This window comes from Syzygium oleosum, unplaced genomic scaffold, assembly GCF_021117445.2.
Source record: "Syzygium oleosum isolate NSW1041296 unplaced genomic scaffold, Sole_v2.1 Sole_v2.02, whole genome shotgun sequence".
Taxonomy (NCBI): Eukaryota; Viridiplantae; Streptophyta; class Magnoliopsida; order Myrtales; family Myrtaceae; genus Syzygium; species Syzygium oleosum.
The window spans coordinates 1,635,929-1,655,774 of NW_026607486.1; the positions used below are offsets into that span (position 1 = coordinate 1,635,929).

General features: G+C 39.5%; 3 protein-coding genes across 3 annotated transcripts in view; 2 read left to right on the forward strand and 1 right to left on the reverse strand.

The window, feature by feature from the left end:
* The window catches only part of LOC115663696 (putative laccase-9), a 96,174-nt gene that overhangs the window by 13,846 nt on the left and 62,482 nt on the right, over positions 1 to 19,846 (forward strand). The gene's annotated exons all lie outside the window — the stretch shown is intronic.
* Positions 298 to 1,252, reverse strand: LOC115686805 (protein EPIDERMAL PATTERNING FACTOR 2). The gene is made up of 3 exons (XM_030612211.2): positions 1,022 to 1,252; positions 763 to 818; positions 298 to 650 (listed from the first exon to the last, which is right to left on the reverse strand). Exons 1-3 carry the CDS (start codon positions 1,125 to 1,127, stop codon positions 459 to 461), a joined length of 354 nt encoding a protein of 117 aa, XP_030468071.1. The 5' UTR covers positions 1,128 to 1,252; the 3' UTR covers positions 298 to 458.
* On the forward strand, positions 11,882 to 13,625 carry LOC115686828 (uncharacterized). Its single transcript, XM_030612242.2, has 2 exons — positions 11,882 to 12,278; positions 13,259 to 13,625. The coding sequence occupies exons 1-2, from the start codon at positions 12,054 to 12,056 to the stop codon at positions 13,337 to 13,339; spliced, it is 306 nt and encodes a 101-aa protein (XP_030468102.2). The 5' UTR covers positions 11,882 to 12,053; the 3' UTR covers positions 13,340 to 13,625.

Here is a 19,846-nt window from a genome sequence, read left to right on the forward strand (position 1 = left end):
ATCGATTGATTGAGTCGGTTATAGTTTGAAAAATCGAACGCCGTATCCTCCAATCAATTGCGACCGTGTACCTAGAATTCCGCACAAAGGAAAACATCACCAACAAAGTAAAGCACGACTCTGTTGCTGTCTAATCGCGTGCCGTCCTTGCTCTCTCAACGAGCGACCAGGGAAAAAATGGCAAAAAACGAGAAGAGAGCGCACCAAACCACCAAAAGCCAAAGGGCCCAGCGACAATGGAAATGGAGATTGCAGGAGGAGGAAGGCCCATCGTAATCAATCCATGCTTGCCTAAAATGGGGTTGCTCATTCGGAAAATAATAGGAAGAAAAGCTCACTCGAAGTATCTACATGCACAGACATTTTCAGAAGTCGATTGCGGAAGCAAATTCTAAGCGAATTAAACGGGCCCGGAACTATGATAAATCCCGATCCCCCCGCCGGCCGGCCGGCCTTGATTAATGGGAAGGGACGTGGTAGTACTTGCCCTTGCACATGCACCGGTAGACCACCGGGCACGACTCAGTCGTGCACCGGTAGCTCACTATCACCCTCTTGCACGGCATGCACGGCCCGCACGCGTGAGAGCAGTCCGGCAAGCTCGACCCCGTCGGCAACAGCTCCGCCCCGACTCCTCCCTTCGTCTTTTCCTGCACCAACAAACGTCGAGCGATAGCGGCTCCGTGAGATTTTCGTACCTAACGTCACGTATCTAATGGAAATTCCAAAGCAAGACACGGGTGTGTTATGTAGATAACGCACCTTCGCGACGCTGTCGACGTGGTCTCCGTTGACGTCCGCCTGTTCACGGGAGCTTGCTACAATGAATCGGATTGAGAAGGAAAGGGTGAGACCGCTTTATAAATCGCGGGGTGATTGCGCGTGTTAGAAAACGAAAACGTATTGCGATTTCAATCTAGGAAAGGTGCACTTGAACATATCAAATCTAGGGTGAGACATGATCTTCACCATACATGTCACAAAGGTATAAACTATAGGAGAGTGTGATGAATACGCTTACAAGGATGAGGATTCATCCGAAGTCCGTCGCAACCCAACATCACTGCCGACAATAGGAGGAGAATGGTGAAAGCAACGTGGGCTCCGAATGAAAAGATCTTCGTCATTTGATCCCGGCTCTTGTTCTTGTAGCTAGCGACAGCTGCAGTACAAAGGTCGAGAAAATTGAGGAAAAGGGTTATGGTAAACAGAAGGTGAGAAGAGGCAAAGAAAGCTGCGTGGGTTAAGGACGAGGTAGTGACATTATATATATGTGGGGAGGGAGCGAAAGAGGGGTTATAAATGAGGGAGGAGAGGGACATGGACACCTGATGAAACTCACATGATCCACGGCCATCTTTTGAAGATCTCAAATGGGTCCGTGAGTCCCCCGAAAATTTTGCTTACCAATTTAATATAAGAGTTCAAATATGTTTGCTACTAATGACTCGAAGAAAGTGTGAATTACTTTTTCCATATCGCGTGTTATTAGCATGTGCATTCAAGGGAGATATAGACAGTTTAAGAAGATCGAGTCGGGCAACGTCCTATATTGCTGGGTCATGTTTTCTTTTGGCTGATACCCACGTAATTTGTGCCTTAGAAGACGAATATATGTGCCCAGGGGTCTAAAATGAGTTCTTCAGGAGAATAGTATCCTCATGTCAATTGATTCGATTTATTAATAACCCTTGAGATTGTAGCATTTTTTGTCCAGAGACGTGTGTCACGATTTCAAAAGGTGGATGGAGTTGTTTATCTTTAGGGATCTCATTTCCTCCTTGATTACTCCCTTAATTGGAAAAACTCGGTACAAACTCGTGCTACTTGAATTGTCGGAAACGAATAAAGGACACATTGACCATAGCAGTCCAAGAAGCTCTATAGGGTTCTCACTCTAACTATTGCGCCGGTCGAAGCCTAATTTTCAAACGCATTGTTAATGTTAATTCTGTGAAAGGAATCGGTTTTACAAAATGATGACAAAGTGAAAATATTTCTAGCTATAGAATCTCAATACCATTTTGAGATTTCCATCAAGAGAACATATTCTCAGTGGATCGAAGAAGCAGGGAGAAACTATCATATGCATCGGCGATGCCGAGTGTTTCGTTAAGGTGATAAGACCTGTAGTGTAGTAGTAAGATAAATTACGAGATGCCGACGGTGCGTTAGCCACTTTCTTCAAAGCGCGCAGGAAGAGTCGCACTAATATTTCTTAAGTACAGCACGAAGCTGTCCTAAGATTGAGGTGAGAAGCGCCCCCCTAATAGTGGTTTTAGTTGCAAATGCAACGGCACAAGGGGGTGTGCAGATGAGGAGGTTCACGTGGATAGGTTAAAAGGGATATGAGACAAAGACGTGCTCTGTCGATTAGCAATTGAAGAAGACGAACCCCAGCCAATGTCACAAACGTGAACATCAGTCTCCGACTTAAATGAACTGCAAAGCTCTTCGTCTTCCCTGCCTTTTTTTGGCGAGAAATGTACAGTCGCTTTTTTTCTTTTTTAACTGCTTCATTGTACCCGTGTCATCTATGTTATGCTCCAATGCCCGTGCGTTCATGTCCTTTTAAGAGGGATAGCAATAGTAATAATTATTCAAGGGGATACTTGATTTTCATGGGCATGGAGACCCGACTGTCTAGAAGCTCATAGAACACCCTGCAGCCACATGAACTAGTTAAGTCTAAGCTTTAGGCTTTGTATAGATGACTTTGACCTAGAATAATTTGCGTGAGGTGGGTGGAATTCGAACAAGGCGACTTCTAGTTTCTAAACTGGAAATTTCCAAACTCAATGAACCGCGTGTATTGATAAGGTTATGTTTCACTGAAAAGTGTTGACGAAATACCTTTCGAAGTATGGATCGATGAGAAAATCGACAAAGGTGTGAAGGGTTCTTTTGTTGGACTGGAAATGCAAACGATGAGAACATTGAAAGTACCGAAACTGAAAATGATCGTGTCAAGCCATGTAAAGGTACTAAAAATGTAAAGACGAATAGGAAGATAAAATCGAACAATCGGTGTTCTTTGATCAATTGGCTTCTCTTTTTACAAACCGCAGTTCGAGTATTTATACCTACTATCGATAATTAACAATAGTTATAAAGAAATCAAAAGCATTCTACATGGCTCCTATAATTCAGCGAATCCTACTTAGAAAAAGGTTACTCAACAATTACCGATTCCACCGCTTGATAGTCATGCCTTCTCTACTACTTCAACGGCTGTGTCTCCTTCTCTTCTCCGCAATCGCTACTATTAGTTTCTCGCGGACTTCTCAACTCCACTACTGGACAGTTGCGTTGAATTTTCCTTTCACAGATGTCTCTTTGACAGTTGCATTTGAGATTATCGACTCCAACACTTGGATGGTTACTTCATCCTTACTCTGTTGACTGTTACATCAACCGTGGCCTTCTGTCACTTGAGTCGACCTTCATTCGTCGACATTCGACTCTTGGACTTGACTATTTTCACTTATACCCTTTGTTGGGTAAAACCAGTATTCTTGTCGACTAACGGAATTTGCTGACAAGGGCTTTGGACACTTACCCGATTCTCGTCTTTCTAGTCCGAGTCGACGATCAAAGATTTGGGCATTTTTTGGTGTCAACCGGTTATAAGGACAAGCATCTATTTGGCGCAGCTGAGAGGTTAACTATTTACTTGTTACTTCGTCAAATGTTGCAGCGTCTGAGCCGGTGATAGCCAAATCTCTCAGTTGAACCTTATATTTGGCCCTTGGACTTCTTTAAAGCGCACAGTGGGAACGAAACACATGGCTGGTCCAGGATCTCTCTCTCTTCTGGGGATTCACAGGGCCTCTCTACTTGATTCCCGATCAACATAACCATGCAAAAAGCATCTTTTACCCTTATCTGAGCTTCATCCATTTCAGCTTGAGGATGACAAACTGTGTACAAAAATGTTTTCCTACTCTTTTGATTTTTTTTTTCATTTTTCGCAGACGATAGATAAGTGAAACTTTGTCGGCTATAATCATTCCACAGTCAAATTTCATATTCAGATTTCGACAAATTTGAAAACACTAAAGTTAATTCCGGAATTTCATTTGTGAATTTAGTTTGGTAAGTGGGCGTTTCACAGAAAAGTGTCAATCAAATATCCTTGAAGATGTTGGGGTCTGGTTCATACTTCCCATCGACAGAAAGACATGGGAGTTTCGGTCCCTGGTGAGCGGACGAGGCTTCGAGGGGGCCGCCTTGGCGGGGTCGTAGGGGGCAACAATCCCGCGACGCCACAGGACTTTTATAGTTTGGGCTCGTATTTTATTGGTAGTTTAGGTTTGGGCCCATGAATAGCTACTTGGTATATATAATATCTTTATCATGTAATTGAATATTGTAATAAAGAGGTATGATGTGCTAATTATATTGGATCCTTTGCTGGATGTAGCCATAATTTAAGGGTGAATTAGGAAAAATCTTGTATCACAATTTCTCTTTCTCACTTTTATTCTCTATTTTGTTGTGTTTGTGCGCCTATTCCTAACACAAGAATGTGAATGGATTGATGTGAATCGACAAAGGTTGCAAATGGTCATTTATTGATTTTGGACATGAGAGTAAATAACAAGAAATTTAAAAGGTATAGAGACTGAAGGCAATCGCGGCTAGTCATTTAAATTATGAAAAAGTATAGATAAAAATAAATTTGTAAAGAATGTTGAGTTCTGTGATTGATTGTGGGTCTTTACACTACAATGTGGCTATGTAAAGACTACAATCGACGGTTACAAAACAATTATTGAATTTGTAAAGATAACTTCCTAATCCTATCTTCATAACAAACAGCTTCCTAATCTTATTTCTAGTTACAAGAAGTTACAACTATACTTATCCACGAGAAGTTATAAAATCCAAAAATAGTGGCAATAAACATAACTACCCAGCCGTTACCTATTATTTAGTAACACTTATCTAACAGAAGTTACATATATGAAGATATCACTACTCAGCAGTTACCTGTCGATGTCGATGACTACATCCCTAGTGAGGGTTCTTGTCGATAAATGATATTTGTTGTCGAAAACTTTCTTGGCAAGTTGTTGATTTTCTTAGAATTGTCGATGTTCTTTTAGTTGGATTGTTTTTTTTTCTTCGATGACTTTTGTTGTTCACCAAATTCTGCTATTATCGATTGAGTTTGTCACTTGTCGAAATGCAAATTGCATTTGGTAAATTTTTTTTTTGTAAAGCTACCTTAACCTAAGTAGTGTTTGATAATTTTTTTTTTTCGCAAAGGGCTTTTGGGTTTAATTTTTTTATTTTTTTAAAAAAAATCAATCCTTTCGCTAGCTCCGACAAAGGGCTAAGCCCACTGGCGAACCATATCTGGTGCCGGCGGCCCTCACCCGAGGTCATGCGACCCCAAGCAACCCTTGTTGGGGTCGCGTGACCCAAGCAACCGTCGCTTGGGGTCGCCCGACCTCGCCGGCCTGATCTAGCCTTGTCAGCCCTCGTGTAAAGAAGATGAATAGTAACAATGATGGGCAAAACCGAAAAACTAAAGAATTGATGAGGGTAGTTTTGGAAGAAAAAAACTAGTTTAGCATTCGACCAAATGTTGGTCCTCTTTTAGCTTTTCCAAGGCCAACATTTGGCCGAAAGCCCCTTGGGAAGGCTTGCCTAACACCCTAGCATTTCCCCAAGGGGTTTTGGAGGCCGAAAGCTCATTGGAAAAGCTAAACCAAATGCACCCTTAGTCCTAAACTTTTCAAATTTGCTGATTTAGTTCTAAACTTTTGCGTGAAATTCTGATATAATCCTTTTGGTCAATTTTTGCCAGATGTTGTTGACAAGGATGGCCATTGATGATTAGATCACCCATGAGCAATTTCTGACGAAAATTGACTGGAATGACTACTTTGGAATTTTGTGTAAATGTTTATGATTAAATTGGCATAATCGAAATATTTATAACTGAATTGGCATCCGTATAATAGGTTTATGACTGATTGGGTAATTTTCCCTTGTATACTTGGGTGAAGATCCTTTTAGAGTTTAGCTCCTCATTCTTCTTCAGCGTGTTCTTCTTAAGCATCTTTGAACACCATCGATTTAATGTTAAGTCTAGCTTCAAAGTCTCGTGTATATGAAGAGTCAAATGAAATGTTTTTCAATCTTAAATTAGTCTTCTTTTCGATTATATAGAATATAGTATCGTTGCAAGTCATAGACGGGTTAGAAGTAAAATCTTTAAAGATTGAAGTCCTTACGAAGCTGGCCTACTGCATGGTCGTGATTGACGAAAAGCCGACGAAAAGCCGTGGATTTCACTTCGGACAAAGGTAGTTACTTTTGACAAGTATCTTGAGAATTTATCTTTAGAATTGGATTTGAGACCTATGTTTATTGATAGCTGCGAAGAGTATGTCACGATTTTATCCCATCGGATGAAAATTAGGCATCGATTTGAGCACCTCGTTCTTGTCTGTTTTTATCATTGAGATTGTCGGTATTTTTCTCCTTAGTTGACTGTGTTATCACCGTTTCTTGTTTAAGCAATGTCGCGACCTCACCTCCCGCGGGTGTGAATCACCTAGGAGTTCGGCTAATGGATTATTAAGTCTAAGCCTAACTCGGGCCCTCCTAAGTCCTATCAATTGGCGACTTTGGGTTAAAGTTCTTAACGTGCAAATATTTTTATTCTTGGAGTCACCACTAATTTATTTGCGGTAGGTCGATTAGAAACTTAAACAAAATATAAGGAGATATGTTTTATTTTTACGAACCAGAAATTCTAAGCTCAAGGACTTGGTTACGCTAGATCTAGTCTAACGCCCTTTCGGTACCTTTTCTTTTCAAAAAAATGTTTAAGCAGGCAGTGTGGATTATTACCTCGATACTAACATGTAGGATGACCATGCGGATGCGCAATCCACCAATTTAACACCCAATAAAGAAAGTAGTAAATAAATTGCTAGATTAGGAGAATAACGTACCTTAAAGTAACAAAAGCATATGCATTGTTGTTTAGAAAATCATATAGATAGTCCTAATATGATTTCTAATTAACAAAGCAGTCTACTCAGCATATTTTTAGATTTTCTCTTCATATTAATGAAACTAGCCTAAGTGCAATGACATGTAGAATATTACATACGATTAATTAATCCTAGCATGCGAAATTGTATGACATGCAACAATATGAACTATTTCTAATGACGGACAATTGATTTATTTTTGGTATTTTTCCAATGAAATTCTGAATAAATAAAATGCCTAAATTAACATGCGATCTACCCTAGAAAAATCAATTTTATTTATTCTAAAACAACCTCTTTTTTGGTACTTTTATGAAAATTCGAAATGATTAAATATCCTAAATAACCTATTAAGACTAGAACAATCCCTAATTTAAACTAGGAAATAAATTATCTTAAGTCCCAATTTAAACTAAATAATTATCCTATCTTCTAGATACATTTAGGGTTCCCTAAACATGCAAAATTTTAAATCCTAACTAATATATTTTTGGGTTAATACCACGAAAAACCCTGAACTGGTACACTTGTGACAGATTTACCCCAAACTATTTTTTTGACCATAAAAAACCCCAAATTGGTATATCTCGTGATAATTTTACCCGAACTATTTTTTGACCATAAAAACCCCAAACGGTACATCGTAACAATTTTACCCCGAACTATTTTTTTGACCATCAAAACCCCAAACCTGTTGTGACAATTTTACCCCGAACTAATTTTTTAATATTTTTATTTTTATTTTTATTTTTCGAATTTTTTTAGTTTTTCTTTTCTTTTCTTTTTCCTTTCCTTTTCTTTTTTTTTTTCCTTCATCTTCATTGGACCAACAATGGATTGTTATATTGTAATTGATACCACAATAACGTGACACGTAACATAAATGCTACATTTTGACCCAAAAAAAAAACATAAACGCTAAATAAAAGACTATATGCATGAATTTTCATGCCAACCACTTTTTTCTATATTTAAATGTCTCACGAAAAAGACATTATATTGTTGTCGTGTCTTTCTTATTTTTGGGTGCAAGTGGATAGGCAAACTGATGGGGTCCAACGCAGGCTTGTTACCTAAGCTTGGAGTACAGCTAATCAACAATTTCTATACGTCTTGCTTGCCAATATAATTTAACAGATTAATTTACAAAATTAGTATATTTTATATATAAGATGAGAGATATTATATGTGCATGGCGATTCATAAATCAATATAATCACTTGAAATATATAATAAATAAAACGCAAGAAGAATTTTTTGTACTATTTCTAATTGATATAGTAAGAAATTATAAAGAAAAAAAATTATAGATACAAACTTAAGAATTTAATTTCAATTTAATATGCCTTACCAAATTCACACTTCCTGATTTTTTTTTTGTTCGAGGTTAAAGATGAAGGAAAAAAAGAAGAAAAGGAAAGGAAAAAGAAAAGATAAGAAAAACTAAAAAAAATTCGAAAAAATAAAAAAATAATATTAAAAAATTAGTTCGGGGTAAAATTGTCATAGATGTACCAGTTTGGGGTTTTTGGTGGTCAAAAAAATAGTTTGGGGTAAAATTGTCACAGATGTACCAGTTTGGGGTTTTTGGTGGTCAAAAAAATAGTTTGGGGTAAAATTGTCACAGATGTACCAGTTTGGGGTTTTTTATGGTCAAAAAAATAGTTTGGGGTAAATCTGTCACAAGTGTACCAGTTTAGGGTTTTTCGTGGTATTAACCCTATATTTTTTTGTGGATTTTCTTTTGCTTCAAAAGGGAAATAAATTACACACAAGATAACAATCATAGACCAACCATCCACGCGATCCGCAAGATTTTTCTTATCATGTTCGAATTAGGAAAGGGAATCAAACTAATGGTAATATCTATAGGGTTATAGATATTGACGGAAAATCGATTGTTTGAATTTGGAAAGCGAATATGATATATTATCATATCCAAGTGGTTATGGATAAGATAATATATTTTTCCGTACCGCCGTGTATCGTACCTTAGGTTAAGGTTAGATAGTCATCCATGTATGTTGCTGAATTAAGAAAAACTCATAATTCGGGGTATCTTAGATTATAACGAATATCACATGCATTATCCAAAAATACCCAACATCCACAGAATATTCACGAAATATTCAAGCACACAAACTTAAGAAATTAAATATTTCGGAAAATATTCGGAAAATGATTTTACCTAATTTTGTGGATAACTTCCAAATTTGAACTCGGATCGAACTTGGGCTTGTGGATTGGGACGGTGGCGAGTGGACCGGTGGCCGCAGCGACGGCAAAGTTGGTCGTCGTGATTCTCGATCACAGCTTGGGATGCTTGGCAAACCTCAGCTCGATAATGGATCGGCTATGGCACGGCAGGGAGACGATGAAAAGAATTGTTGAGTCGAGCTTGCCGAAATGCTTGCTATGAACTCGCTGGGGTGGTTTGCCGAGCCAAGGAACACACTGATCTGGAGTGGACTAGATTTTATTGCTTCGGCAGTGGGTCTTCAATGGCCATTTCTCTCGAATGATGGAAGTGTTGGCGCGGCGATGATGGATGGTTGCCAAGCACAGGAGGAACTACCGCGGGAGGAGAGAACTTCTCTTCTTTTTTTGCCGTCAATCTTTCTCTCCAAAAAAATTCTGATCTAGGAATTATGAGAGCTCTCCCTCGAATTATGAGGTATAACGACATATTTATATCGTATACTTAGGTTAACTGATAGGGCTTTTCTAATCCTAGTGGGCTTTGGCTTGGGCTTTATCATCTAATTTTAATTTTCAATGGGCTGAATTAATTTGGATTTTTCTCTAATTAAGCTCAATGGGCTGATTTAAGCTCAAATTAAGACAACCAAGGCCTTTTTAGACTTGTGATTTTCGGCCTCCATCCCCTGAATGAGTTTAATTCGGCGCTCAAGCTCGGCTAGCGCAATGAATTTTCAGCTTTCTCGCCACCGCCGGTTTGATGTAGCATGCAATTCTTTAGTATGAACCTAGACTATATGCTATCCAATTTAATATTTTTGTTTAGGGGTTAAAATTTTAATCCTAAATTTTCTATGCAATTAATCATTAAACGGTTAGTTAAAATTTAGGTGTCAACAAGCAACAACACCAAAATGCTTGCTAATGGTGATTATTGTACTATGCTCTTAGAGAGAGTTTGGAAGAGAATGTTTTTTCCATTGTTTTAAGCGTTCGATGATAAAATTGAGGAGGAACCTCATATTACAACCGTCGATCTCTTGTCGACCTAAAGGTGGAGATTCGATTTCCTTTAGTGCACCTTGGAGCATTCTAAAGTGTGTAAGACAATCCCGGACCCGTAAAAGTTTCAAAACACTACGGAGTCATCTTGGCCACCTCCTCGGCTGATTGTGTCTCGGAGTCCTTAGCATCTGTAGATGATTAAAGCTTGTTATTTGTGCAAAACGGTATGTCGAGGCTAGATTGGCTCTTGCTTTGTTTACGTTTTGCTTAACAATAAAAATTGGCTTAGTGAGGTCAGTGTGCGTCGCTGGAAAGGAGAGAGGTCAGTAGGAAGGCGATTAAACTTCATGGTTCCAATGACCAGAGGACGAATCTCCAATCAAGTGGAGTTTTTAATTGGAGTTAAGTTTTAGATCTATCTATGGAGACGAGAACTGATCCGAGAGATCTCAGTTGTTACTCCATAGTATTAAAAATGCATTAGGTGTCATAGGACAAGCAGACAAGGTCGAAGATGTCATATGACTGATGGTCCGACCACGTTGAACCACTAGTCAACGGTTCCTAAAACATAGATCACTGACATAATGGCAAGCACAATGACACTCGAACCCTCGTGACCAAAGTTACATAGTTTGGGCATTCAAATACTAGGGAAAAAGTGACAAAAACCACAGTGTATCTACAGTAACACATGTATCACAAACCTTTTTTTTTTTTTTTTCCGTGAAACCAAAATTCCCAAAGTTATACTTGGGTGACGCATTTACTCTATGTTAAGGTCCGTCAATCCGCACAATTAAAAATCTAACCACATAAACGACGGAAGGCAAACGGTATTGATATGGCGCCCACATGACTTAAGTGAATAAAAACGACGATGTTTTGGTTGAAAAATCATATGACGAAATCTTGAAGGAGGGTTTAAGTTTTGGGTTTTTGATGTCACGATAAACAATTTAGGGTAATCTAGTTTGGGGTTTTTGATATCATAAAAATGGTTCATCATGAATATATTACAGTAGATATAGTTGATGGTTTTATGAACAAATACCTGTGATAATTGTTAAAGATATTTAATAGAGAATACTTCCATCTTTTAAATGATTTCTTACATATATATGGACAATTACCAAATCAATCTTAAACGTATTGTACGGATGCCGATTCAATCATAAACTTTTCAAGTTTTCTATTGTAGTTTTAAACCTCTGTGCGGAATTCCAATCTAGTCATTCCAGCCAATTGTCTCCGGAAATTTAAACGTGGCGTCTAGTCATCGCCGGCCGTCTACGTGATACGCTGACGTGAACGACTTTATCCGAAACGACATCCCATGTGGACCGCCGCACCGCGATTTCCGGCAGCAATTTGCTGGGAGGACTAGATGGGAACTCCGCGCAAAGGTTCAAGGTTACGCTGTCAAAATTGGAAATGCTTAAGACTGAATTGATATATGTACGGTAGGTTTAATATCAATTTGATAACGGGAATGGACAGGAGGTTTTTTTTTTTTGTTTGGGGGCCCTTTGCGGTCGGTGGACGCAATCAAAATTACTGACTCGGGTCGTGAAGAGAGGAGGGCGTAACGGTCACAACGAAGAACCCCATGTGACCTCGGTCAACTCTTACCTCGCACATCTGGATTCTCCTTTTGTTTCGATGAGAATAGGGAAAGACCGCTCTACGTGCTTTTATTACATCAGAAGAACCACAGTCCATTCATTACAGACGAAAGACACCTCCCTTCGATTCCAATTCAATTCAACTCACCTACTCCTATTACCACCACTATTGCTGCTGAAACATTTGCAACATACAGAGAGAGAGAGAGAGATGGAGGAGAGCGGTGGAACACCTGCGCACGCTTCATTGAACCCTTGTGTTCTGGTCCAGGAAGTCGTGAAGGCCGTGCTCAGGTGCTTAGGCCTGGAGACAGCACAAGATCCTTCTCCTCCTCCGGCCGCGCAAGCTTCGGATCCTCCTCCGTCATCCGCCGCGGCCAAACTGGATCCAACAGACCCCGTGGAAGCCGATGATCCCCCCACTACCGGAGAAACGGTCTCTCTCTCTCTCTCTCTCTCTCTCTCTATCTCTCTAAAGTTTCTTACATCGTAAACATGTTGTCGGCATTGTCATGCTCACGAACCGATTCTGAGTTACCGCTGCATGATTTTATCAGCAAATGGTCCGCCAGTTAATCATGATCTTATGTTCCGTTTATTAAGGTTTCTTATTTCGACACGACGGGACATTCCAAGAAATTTCACGTAGAAAGTTGTTTAACCGCATGTGCTCATTTTGTGCTCTGGCAAAACATAGTGGATTTAATTCGTGTTTTCTCAGTTAAGTATGAGCCCCGTGAAGCTAATTTGACTGTGGATTGGATTGTCAAAGCTCACCGAAGAAATTTACTTCCCGTCAATTGGCTGTCTAAGCAGCCCCCCCCCCCCCCATTATGGGCTTTATTATGTACTGATTCTGAACCTTGTAGCACTTCTTCTGTGGTTTAGTAATGAAATCTACCTCTTTGACCAAAAAAAAAAAAAACTGCAGTCAACTATCTCGACTGATCCATAAGTAAGGATGATAAAACCTTCAACCCGACAATTGTAGGTGTATTTCCACCTTAAATAATACGAGTTTCAGTAAATAAAAGTCGAGCATTTTTAGCATTTGCTGTTGTACATCACTATACATACTTCTTTGTCACTCTAACCACCCACAAGACACCAACTTTATGTTTGGTAGAGAAATTTACCTGGGTAGCTTCTTTTTTTTTTTTGTTCGAAGAAGATTTGTAGTACCATGGTGAACAGTCTATAAATTAAAACGCCGACCTCTTGCTAGATTAGTCGGTTCTATGTTGCACTAGTAGTTGGTTTCCGAATGATAGGGCGTCATTTGTCGAGCCGAAAACCAAATGATGGCGACCCTGCAAGATATAGTTGCTTCTATAGCTTCCTCATTGAGCACACAACTGGTGTACGAACTCAAATTCGCTCGTCGTAAGCCTTGACGAGGTTCGCTTTTGTACGCAGGAAGATAACCAGGCCACATTTCTAGCATCTGCACTTACCAAGCCACCGATAAACACGGGAACAGGTCCCCAAACTAATTGAACTCCATCCGCGGCGGGTGAAGAAGCTCCATTTAGTTTTTTTCCAAGTCGTCTGTTCTTCATTTGCTTTAATTTATTCTAACTGCCCATTCTTAATTAATTTGTTGCTTTGCCTGTGTGGTGTGTGTGTGTGTGTGTGTGTGTGTGTGTGACCAAATAGATATCAACCCTGTCGACATGCTTGATGTGTAGAACATCACTTTGTTGCAACTTGAATGTATTGATACATCATTACTGATCGTCTTCAGTTTCTTAACGTGAATTTGATGTTGTCACCTCTTTCTTTACCCCGATCATGTAGTGACATTGAATTTTCGGCCTCGGAGATGAGATTGTGAGCGAACTACTTAGATTTTCATTGCGCAAATTACGCGGTCGCTCCAGGCCGGAACTAACTTTGTTGCCCTAATCCATCCATGTCCAAGAAATAATATGTATTCACGTTCATAGATTAGTTAAATATACGTTGCATATTGATTTTTGGGCTAAGGCGGGTTAGGCATTTGAATGTAGGATAATTTTTCTAGGCCCACCCATTTGCACTTTGGGCCTGAGTGGCCCAAAAATTCCAATTTGTCTGCTCTGTTTATATTTATTTTTCAATTGGGCCAGCCTGTGGATCTTCATTTTCTGGCCCAATTGCTCTCTCTCTCTCTCTCCTCGTTTATTCCCTTTCAAAAATTTAAAAGCGCCTTGGTCTCAATGGACTCTCTTCTCTCTGGAACTTCTCCATAGACAATTTCTAAGACTCGCTACATTTAACCCTCTCATATATGGTAATGGGATGTCAATTGTTAACATATAACATCGGTTCTAGACCTAAAACTATAAATTTTTAACCCCATCGACCAATGACTTATATGGACTAAAGACTCAGGAGGTGCCATCTCCCATTAAACCTAAGATCATTATATCATTCAATGCTTAGATGGTCCTAGTTGGAGATAGTTTAAGAGTGAGTGGATGCTACAGAATCGGGGAAGAGAGTTCAAAGAAGACAGAGTAAGTGAATCGATCATCATTTTCGTTGAAAAAAAATCATGTTAGCTTATTGGGAATCCTCCTAGGTTTAAATTCTGGACAACAAACTCTTTCATCCTTCCCTACCTTCTTATCCCTTTAAGGCCTTACAAATGCTCTCTATAACCTTCAGGATACCCCTCAAAATATCATCCTCATCAGCCCAAATTTGAATTTGTAAGACTGGATTCGTGGCATCTACATCATAAATCTTTGGGGGAAAAACCACAAAAAATTCCAAACTATGTCAATTGTGACACATTTACCCAAAACTTGTATCCGAGTGATACATTTACCTTCTGTTAGGTTTCCGGTGAAAATCCTCGTTAAAAATTTGACGTGTCGCTGATGTGGTACTTGCGTGGTGCCACATCAGTAAAATTAAAAATAAAACCTAAAATTAAGTTACTAAGCATTGCGAGAAACTATTCATCGTCTTCAACCTCATGATCGCTATGCCAAAGCTCCTTTGGCACTCGTTTATCGCTACCCACTGTCACCTGGACCTTTAGGAGCATTTCTTGTAGCTGCTGGCCATGGCGATCGCAAGCTTCGAGGTTGGATCTGGCTTCGAAGCTTGCAACCGCCATGGCCACTTGAGCTCAAAACTTGGCCCGAGGGCAAAGCTTATCCGAAGTGGATCTTCATCATCAACTTCGTCATCGTCTTCCTCTTCTTTGTCATGCCGGTCTCGGATCATGGGCTCTACCTTGTCGAGCAAATTTCATCCCAACCAAACCATCGCCGTTGGTTGCTATCCAAGTATCGCAGATCCAACCATAGGCCAAGCTTCGAGCTCAAGCGGCCATGGCGGTCGCAAGCTTCAAAGTCATAACCGATCTCGAAGCTCGCGGCCACCATGGCCAATAGCTACGACAAAGCTCCCAGAGGTCCAGGCGGCAGTGGGTAGCGACGAACGAGCTCCGAAAGAGCTTTTGCGGAGGGATCGCGAGATTGAAGATGATAAACATTAATGATGAACAGTAACTCACAATCAACAATAACTTAATTTTAAATTTATCTGATGTGGTATCACGTTAGATTTTTAATAGAGATTTTAAACAGAACCTTAATGGGGTAAATGTGTCACTCGGCTATAAATTTAAGATTTTTGGCGTCACCAATTTTGTTTTGAGATAAATGTGTTACTATGGGCATAATTTAAGATTTTTGGTGGTCTTTTTCCTAAATCTTTATTTGCGGAAGCCTTTCCAAATACCACTCAAAATTCCACCCCGAAAGCCCTTATTCAATTATGTAAGAGCAGATTTGCGGCATCTCGATAATAAATCTTTACATGGGGAAGCCTTTCGTGGATTATGGTCGATTTATTGGCAGTTCGACACTGTGATGAGACAAGTGTAGAAACAAAACAGTCAATTATAATACAGAATGGTGCAAACGTTATTAGTTTAATAAATTAGTTCTCGAAGCGATGCGTCAAACTGTCGATGAACAATCTGAAAAGAGAGTCACGTTCGAATTCCTAATCAACATCTGCAAGATGTCGAAAGGCGAGATAAGGAGGCAGCGAATGGTGACTTTCCAGATCATGTACTTTCAGGTGCTTTTGCATTTTCTTGTTTGGGCAATGTTTGGGATAGATTCATGGTCGGAAAGGAAGAAGCCATCTCTCTCATTATCGTTTTCGGAAGGGTTTCTCTAGAAAAGAATTTCTTCGTGAGTGCATACGCGTAAATAAATTGCTACGATCTTGTCAAATCTTCCGAATTACATTTTCCCACAGAATTCCCTGGTTATATCATTCGATTCCCACATGAAAGTTACTCGACGCATTACAGTCGAATGGGACCCTATTCAATTTGTTCTTATCATCTTCCTGCAATGATGACAAGATTGCGACACGAAAACAACTAATTTCTAGCGCTTTCCACGTTATAAGAAGCAAACAAGTATACGAATTTACTAATGGCGATGGCAGATGATGTTGATCCTTGTTCGTCCAAGTCCACAACGTTCATTTACTTCTAGCAGAACAATTTTTGTACGCAGGAAATATAGCGAAGCAAGATATAGAATGGTCCGAAGCGATTTTTGTTTGGATTTGCATTGGCGCGGAATAGATGCAATAATTCTTTAACTTTCGAAATGATATTTGGGTCCCGGAGAATCTCCCAATAGTTCCTTCGAGGACCTATAAAGATTGTGAGAATCCATCTTTATCTTCTGTGTCTCGAACGTACGCCACGCTTGTCAAACGCCATCTGTTCCATTTCCTCTTTCATCGCCCCTAACTTTGTAACTTTACTGAGGGAAAGCATTCAAATCATTTTGTCGTATTCTGTTTCCTTGGCGCTAGCCGGTCCAATGATCGCTAGCAGCGTCTAATCAGTGGCTAATCAATCTGCTTTGATGCACTTTTTGCGTTTTCCGAACCACTAATTAACCCACCTTTTGAACCGGGATTGAATTATCTTCTTCGACCCATTGTCCATGCACCCTCATACTTGCATTTAAAAGAGAATAACCAATCCGTGGACATGAATAGCTGGTGTAGGAGATATTAAGTCAGCTTCCGGTTTTATGGAAGTAGATATAGCCTCAACCTTAACCTCGTATATCCTTCTTCTCGAGCGATAGGGGTTCCTCTTCCGAGGACCGAACACGAAAGAAAGTGAAAGAGCCGGATCATTCAAAAGAGCAGCAGCGCCGCTCTACCTGGTCGTGTGAAACCGGCATGCATCCCGGCTCTCGAGACCCTTTTTTCACCCTTAGATTAGACACAACGCTAATCAATTTCGTCTCCTCTGCAGATGATGGTCTCTTCCTGGAAAGACTCTGTGTGAACCTCACACAGGCTCCCAATTGTAGATTTCGTTACTTGGAACTTTGTTAGAAATAAGGGTTCACGTTTATACACGAGTTAATATTATTTAGGGAAAATGACTTAAATAGTCTATGAATTTTAACCTAATATGCAATGTGATTATTGAATTTCTAATTTGTTTAATGTGGTCCTTGAACTTTTGGTACATGTTCAAACTAATCCATGTACTATATGAAAATGTTCATCTAGTCTTTGAACTTTTAATTCGTTTAATATAGTCTTTCAACTTTTAAAACATTTTAAAACTAGTCCCTGGACTATATGAGAACGTTTAATATTGTCATTCCGTTAATTTAAGTTCATGGATAACATTGAGCATTTCATATGGTCTAGGGACTAGTTTGAACATGTATAAAAAATTTAGCGATCACATTGAACAAATTAAAAGTTTAGGGACCACATTGCACATAGAGCTAAAGTTTATGGACTATATTGAGTAAATTAAAAGTTCATGGGTCATATTACATATTGAGCCAAAGTTTATGGACTATTTATATTATTATTTCCGCAACAACGATCGCTATGGAAGACTTCATCATGAGCCCTACAAACCTTTTTTTTTTTCTTGGCATAAACAGCACTAAATAGAATAATCAGCATAGGATCGTGTAGACCCCGATGTCTGATGAACGTAAACGTCGGACGATGCTGCTCTCGGCTTATGATTTAAGAAAAAAGACAAGATCCCGAGGGGCTTATGATTGATGTGGGTGCATGTCGAGGCAAGCGTAGGGAAGTACACTATGTACTTCAAAAGTTTCTCGTTTCTTGTACTACTAATTTCTCATGAACACACGCATATATATAAGATATAAGATACGCTTGCTTTGATGCCTTCTCAACTTGAAGCTCCCCTTCTTCCCCAAACCCTTCTTTTGAATCCCATGAAGTGTTTATCAAAGGATTCACCGGAATTGTTTGGCTACTCGAATTGGGTTCAGGTAATACGCTTTCGATTCATCATTCTCTACTTGCTCGCCAATGAGGTCTTTTTACAATTTTTCGTGAAATTACCAACACCGTTCTCAACTTTCTTCGACCATACAATTTGCACAGTCTGGTTTTCTACGAAATAAACAAAGTATAAACACATGATACCCAATTCTCGGTGGCGACTTACTTTACCAAATGCAAGAAGTCAGTAACATATTTCAATTTTCATGATTTCGAGAGATATTTACCTAGTGTCGAATTTCTTTTATCATCGAAGGGAACCTCGCTATGAAACCAGATGGCTTACCCACTATCTTTGCGATTATCTAGTATAGTGTTTCTTCTTTTGGGGCGTTATCTTTTGGCAAATATTAAAGTATCATTGATTTAAAATGAATGGAATGGAGTAGCATATGCCTCTTGGATTGTTTGGTCGTAAGCAAGACCTTAAAAGGCAATATTCCCCTCTAGTTGCGAACAAAAAAATAAGCCAAGAACTTAGGAAATCCTCGGGTGGTGAAGGTAAACATCATGTATGCGATAAGCCTATTAATTCCAAATAGACATGTATAATAGCGTCCCGCGCCTGGATTGACGAGGGGAAGGCTTGCCTCAACGACTTCTGTTGCTAACGCGATTTAACCTGCTAGGCAAAAGTCCGTTCCTGGGTTAAATTGCGTTATTAGCACATCCACAAACATGCTTTTCAAATTAAATGGTGAAATAGCAAAACAATAGAAATGAAGTAATTCGTTTATCCTTTTCACCACGCGTGTCACGCTTGTATGTTCCGGAAATTATTGAGGTTGTCGCTATGCACAAATTCATTCTTTTATCTGTCGACCGACACAGGGTGAGGGTACCACAGAAGCGAATGCATGCAAGAAATGCAATGATAAATCCTGCCACGAAGGAGACAACAGGTCCATCTGCGCTGCTTTGTCCTCTCAAAGGAGCATCGTTGCATCATCATCTGTCTCGATCATTTCAAAACGTTTTCGTCTTCCCCCTTTTCCGCGCAAAATGAATTCTTTTCCGTCTGTTCATAAATGTGCATTGTACTCTAGCGACGCAGGCCATCGATGTGACTCGTCGGCAGAGGAAGGAAAACCTAACTTTGGAAACGTCAGAAAAAGGCATGGAAAACGTTTGAGATCGTGGTTCAGTTGAGGACCTCTCGTTGAGTTTTAATTGATTAGTCGGATGCGATTCGATCATGACAAACATTTGATAAGTCGATACGAAAGTATATGAGTTTCGTTGTCTCGTTTGTTCCGTCACTTGATTGTATCTATGTGTTGATTCGTGAAGTCGGAGTCATTTTATTAATAATGTTACTTTTGAATGATTTTTCCAAGACAATAATTAAGTGACTAATCAAGAATACATCAAAGTTTGCAATGCCTTGACTGTTTTAGTAAAGTTTTTGCAACATGCTAAAATCAATGTTCGTGGGGGGGGGGGGGGGGCGCGGGGAGGGAGGGCATAGGTAGAATATATTTATAGATCACAATATTTATGGGATTTTTTTTTTCACTTGTGATGATTAACGAGTGCAATGATGAGAAGAGTCTCTTGAAAGAATTAAAACAATTTGCTCTTAGAGAAAGACCGAAATCTAAGCCAACAAAGATGCTATGTTGGAATTTTGAGGATGCCTTGGGCAAAATTCAAAAGAAGAGCACGTCGTAAATGAGATGGCATCCA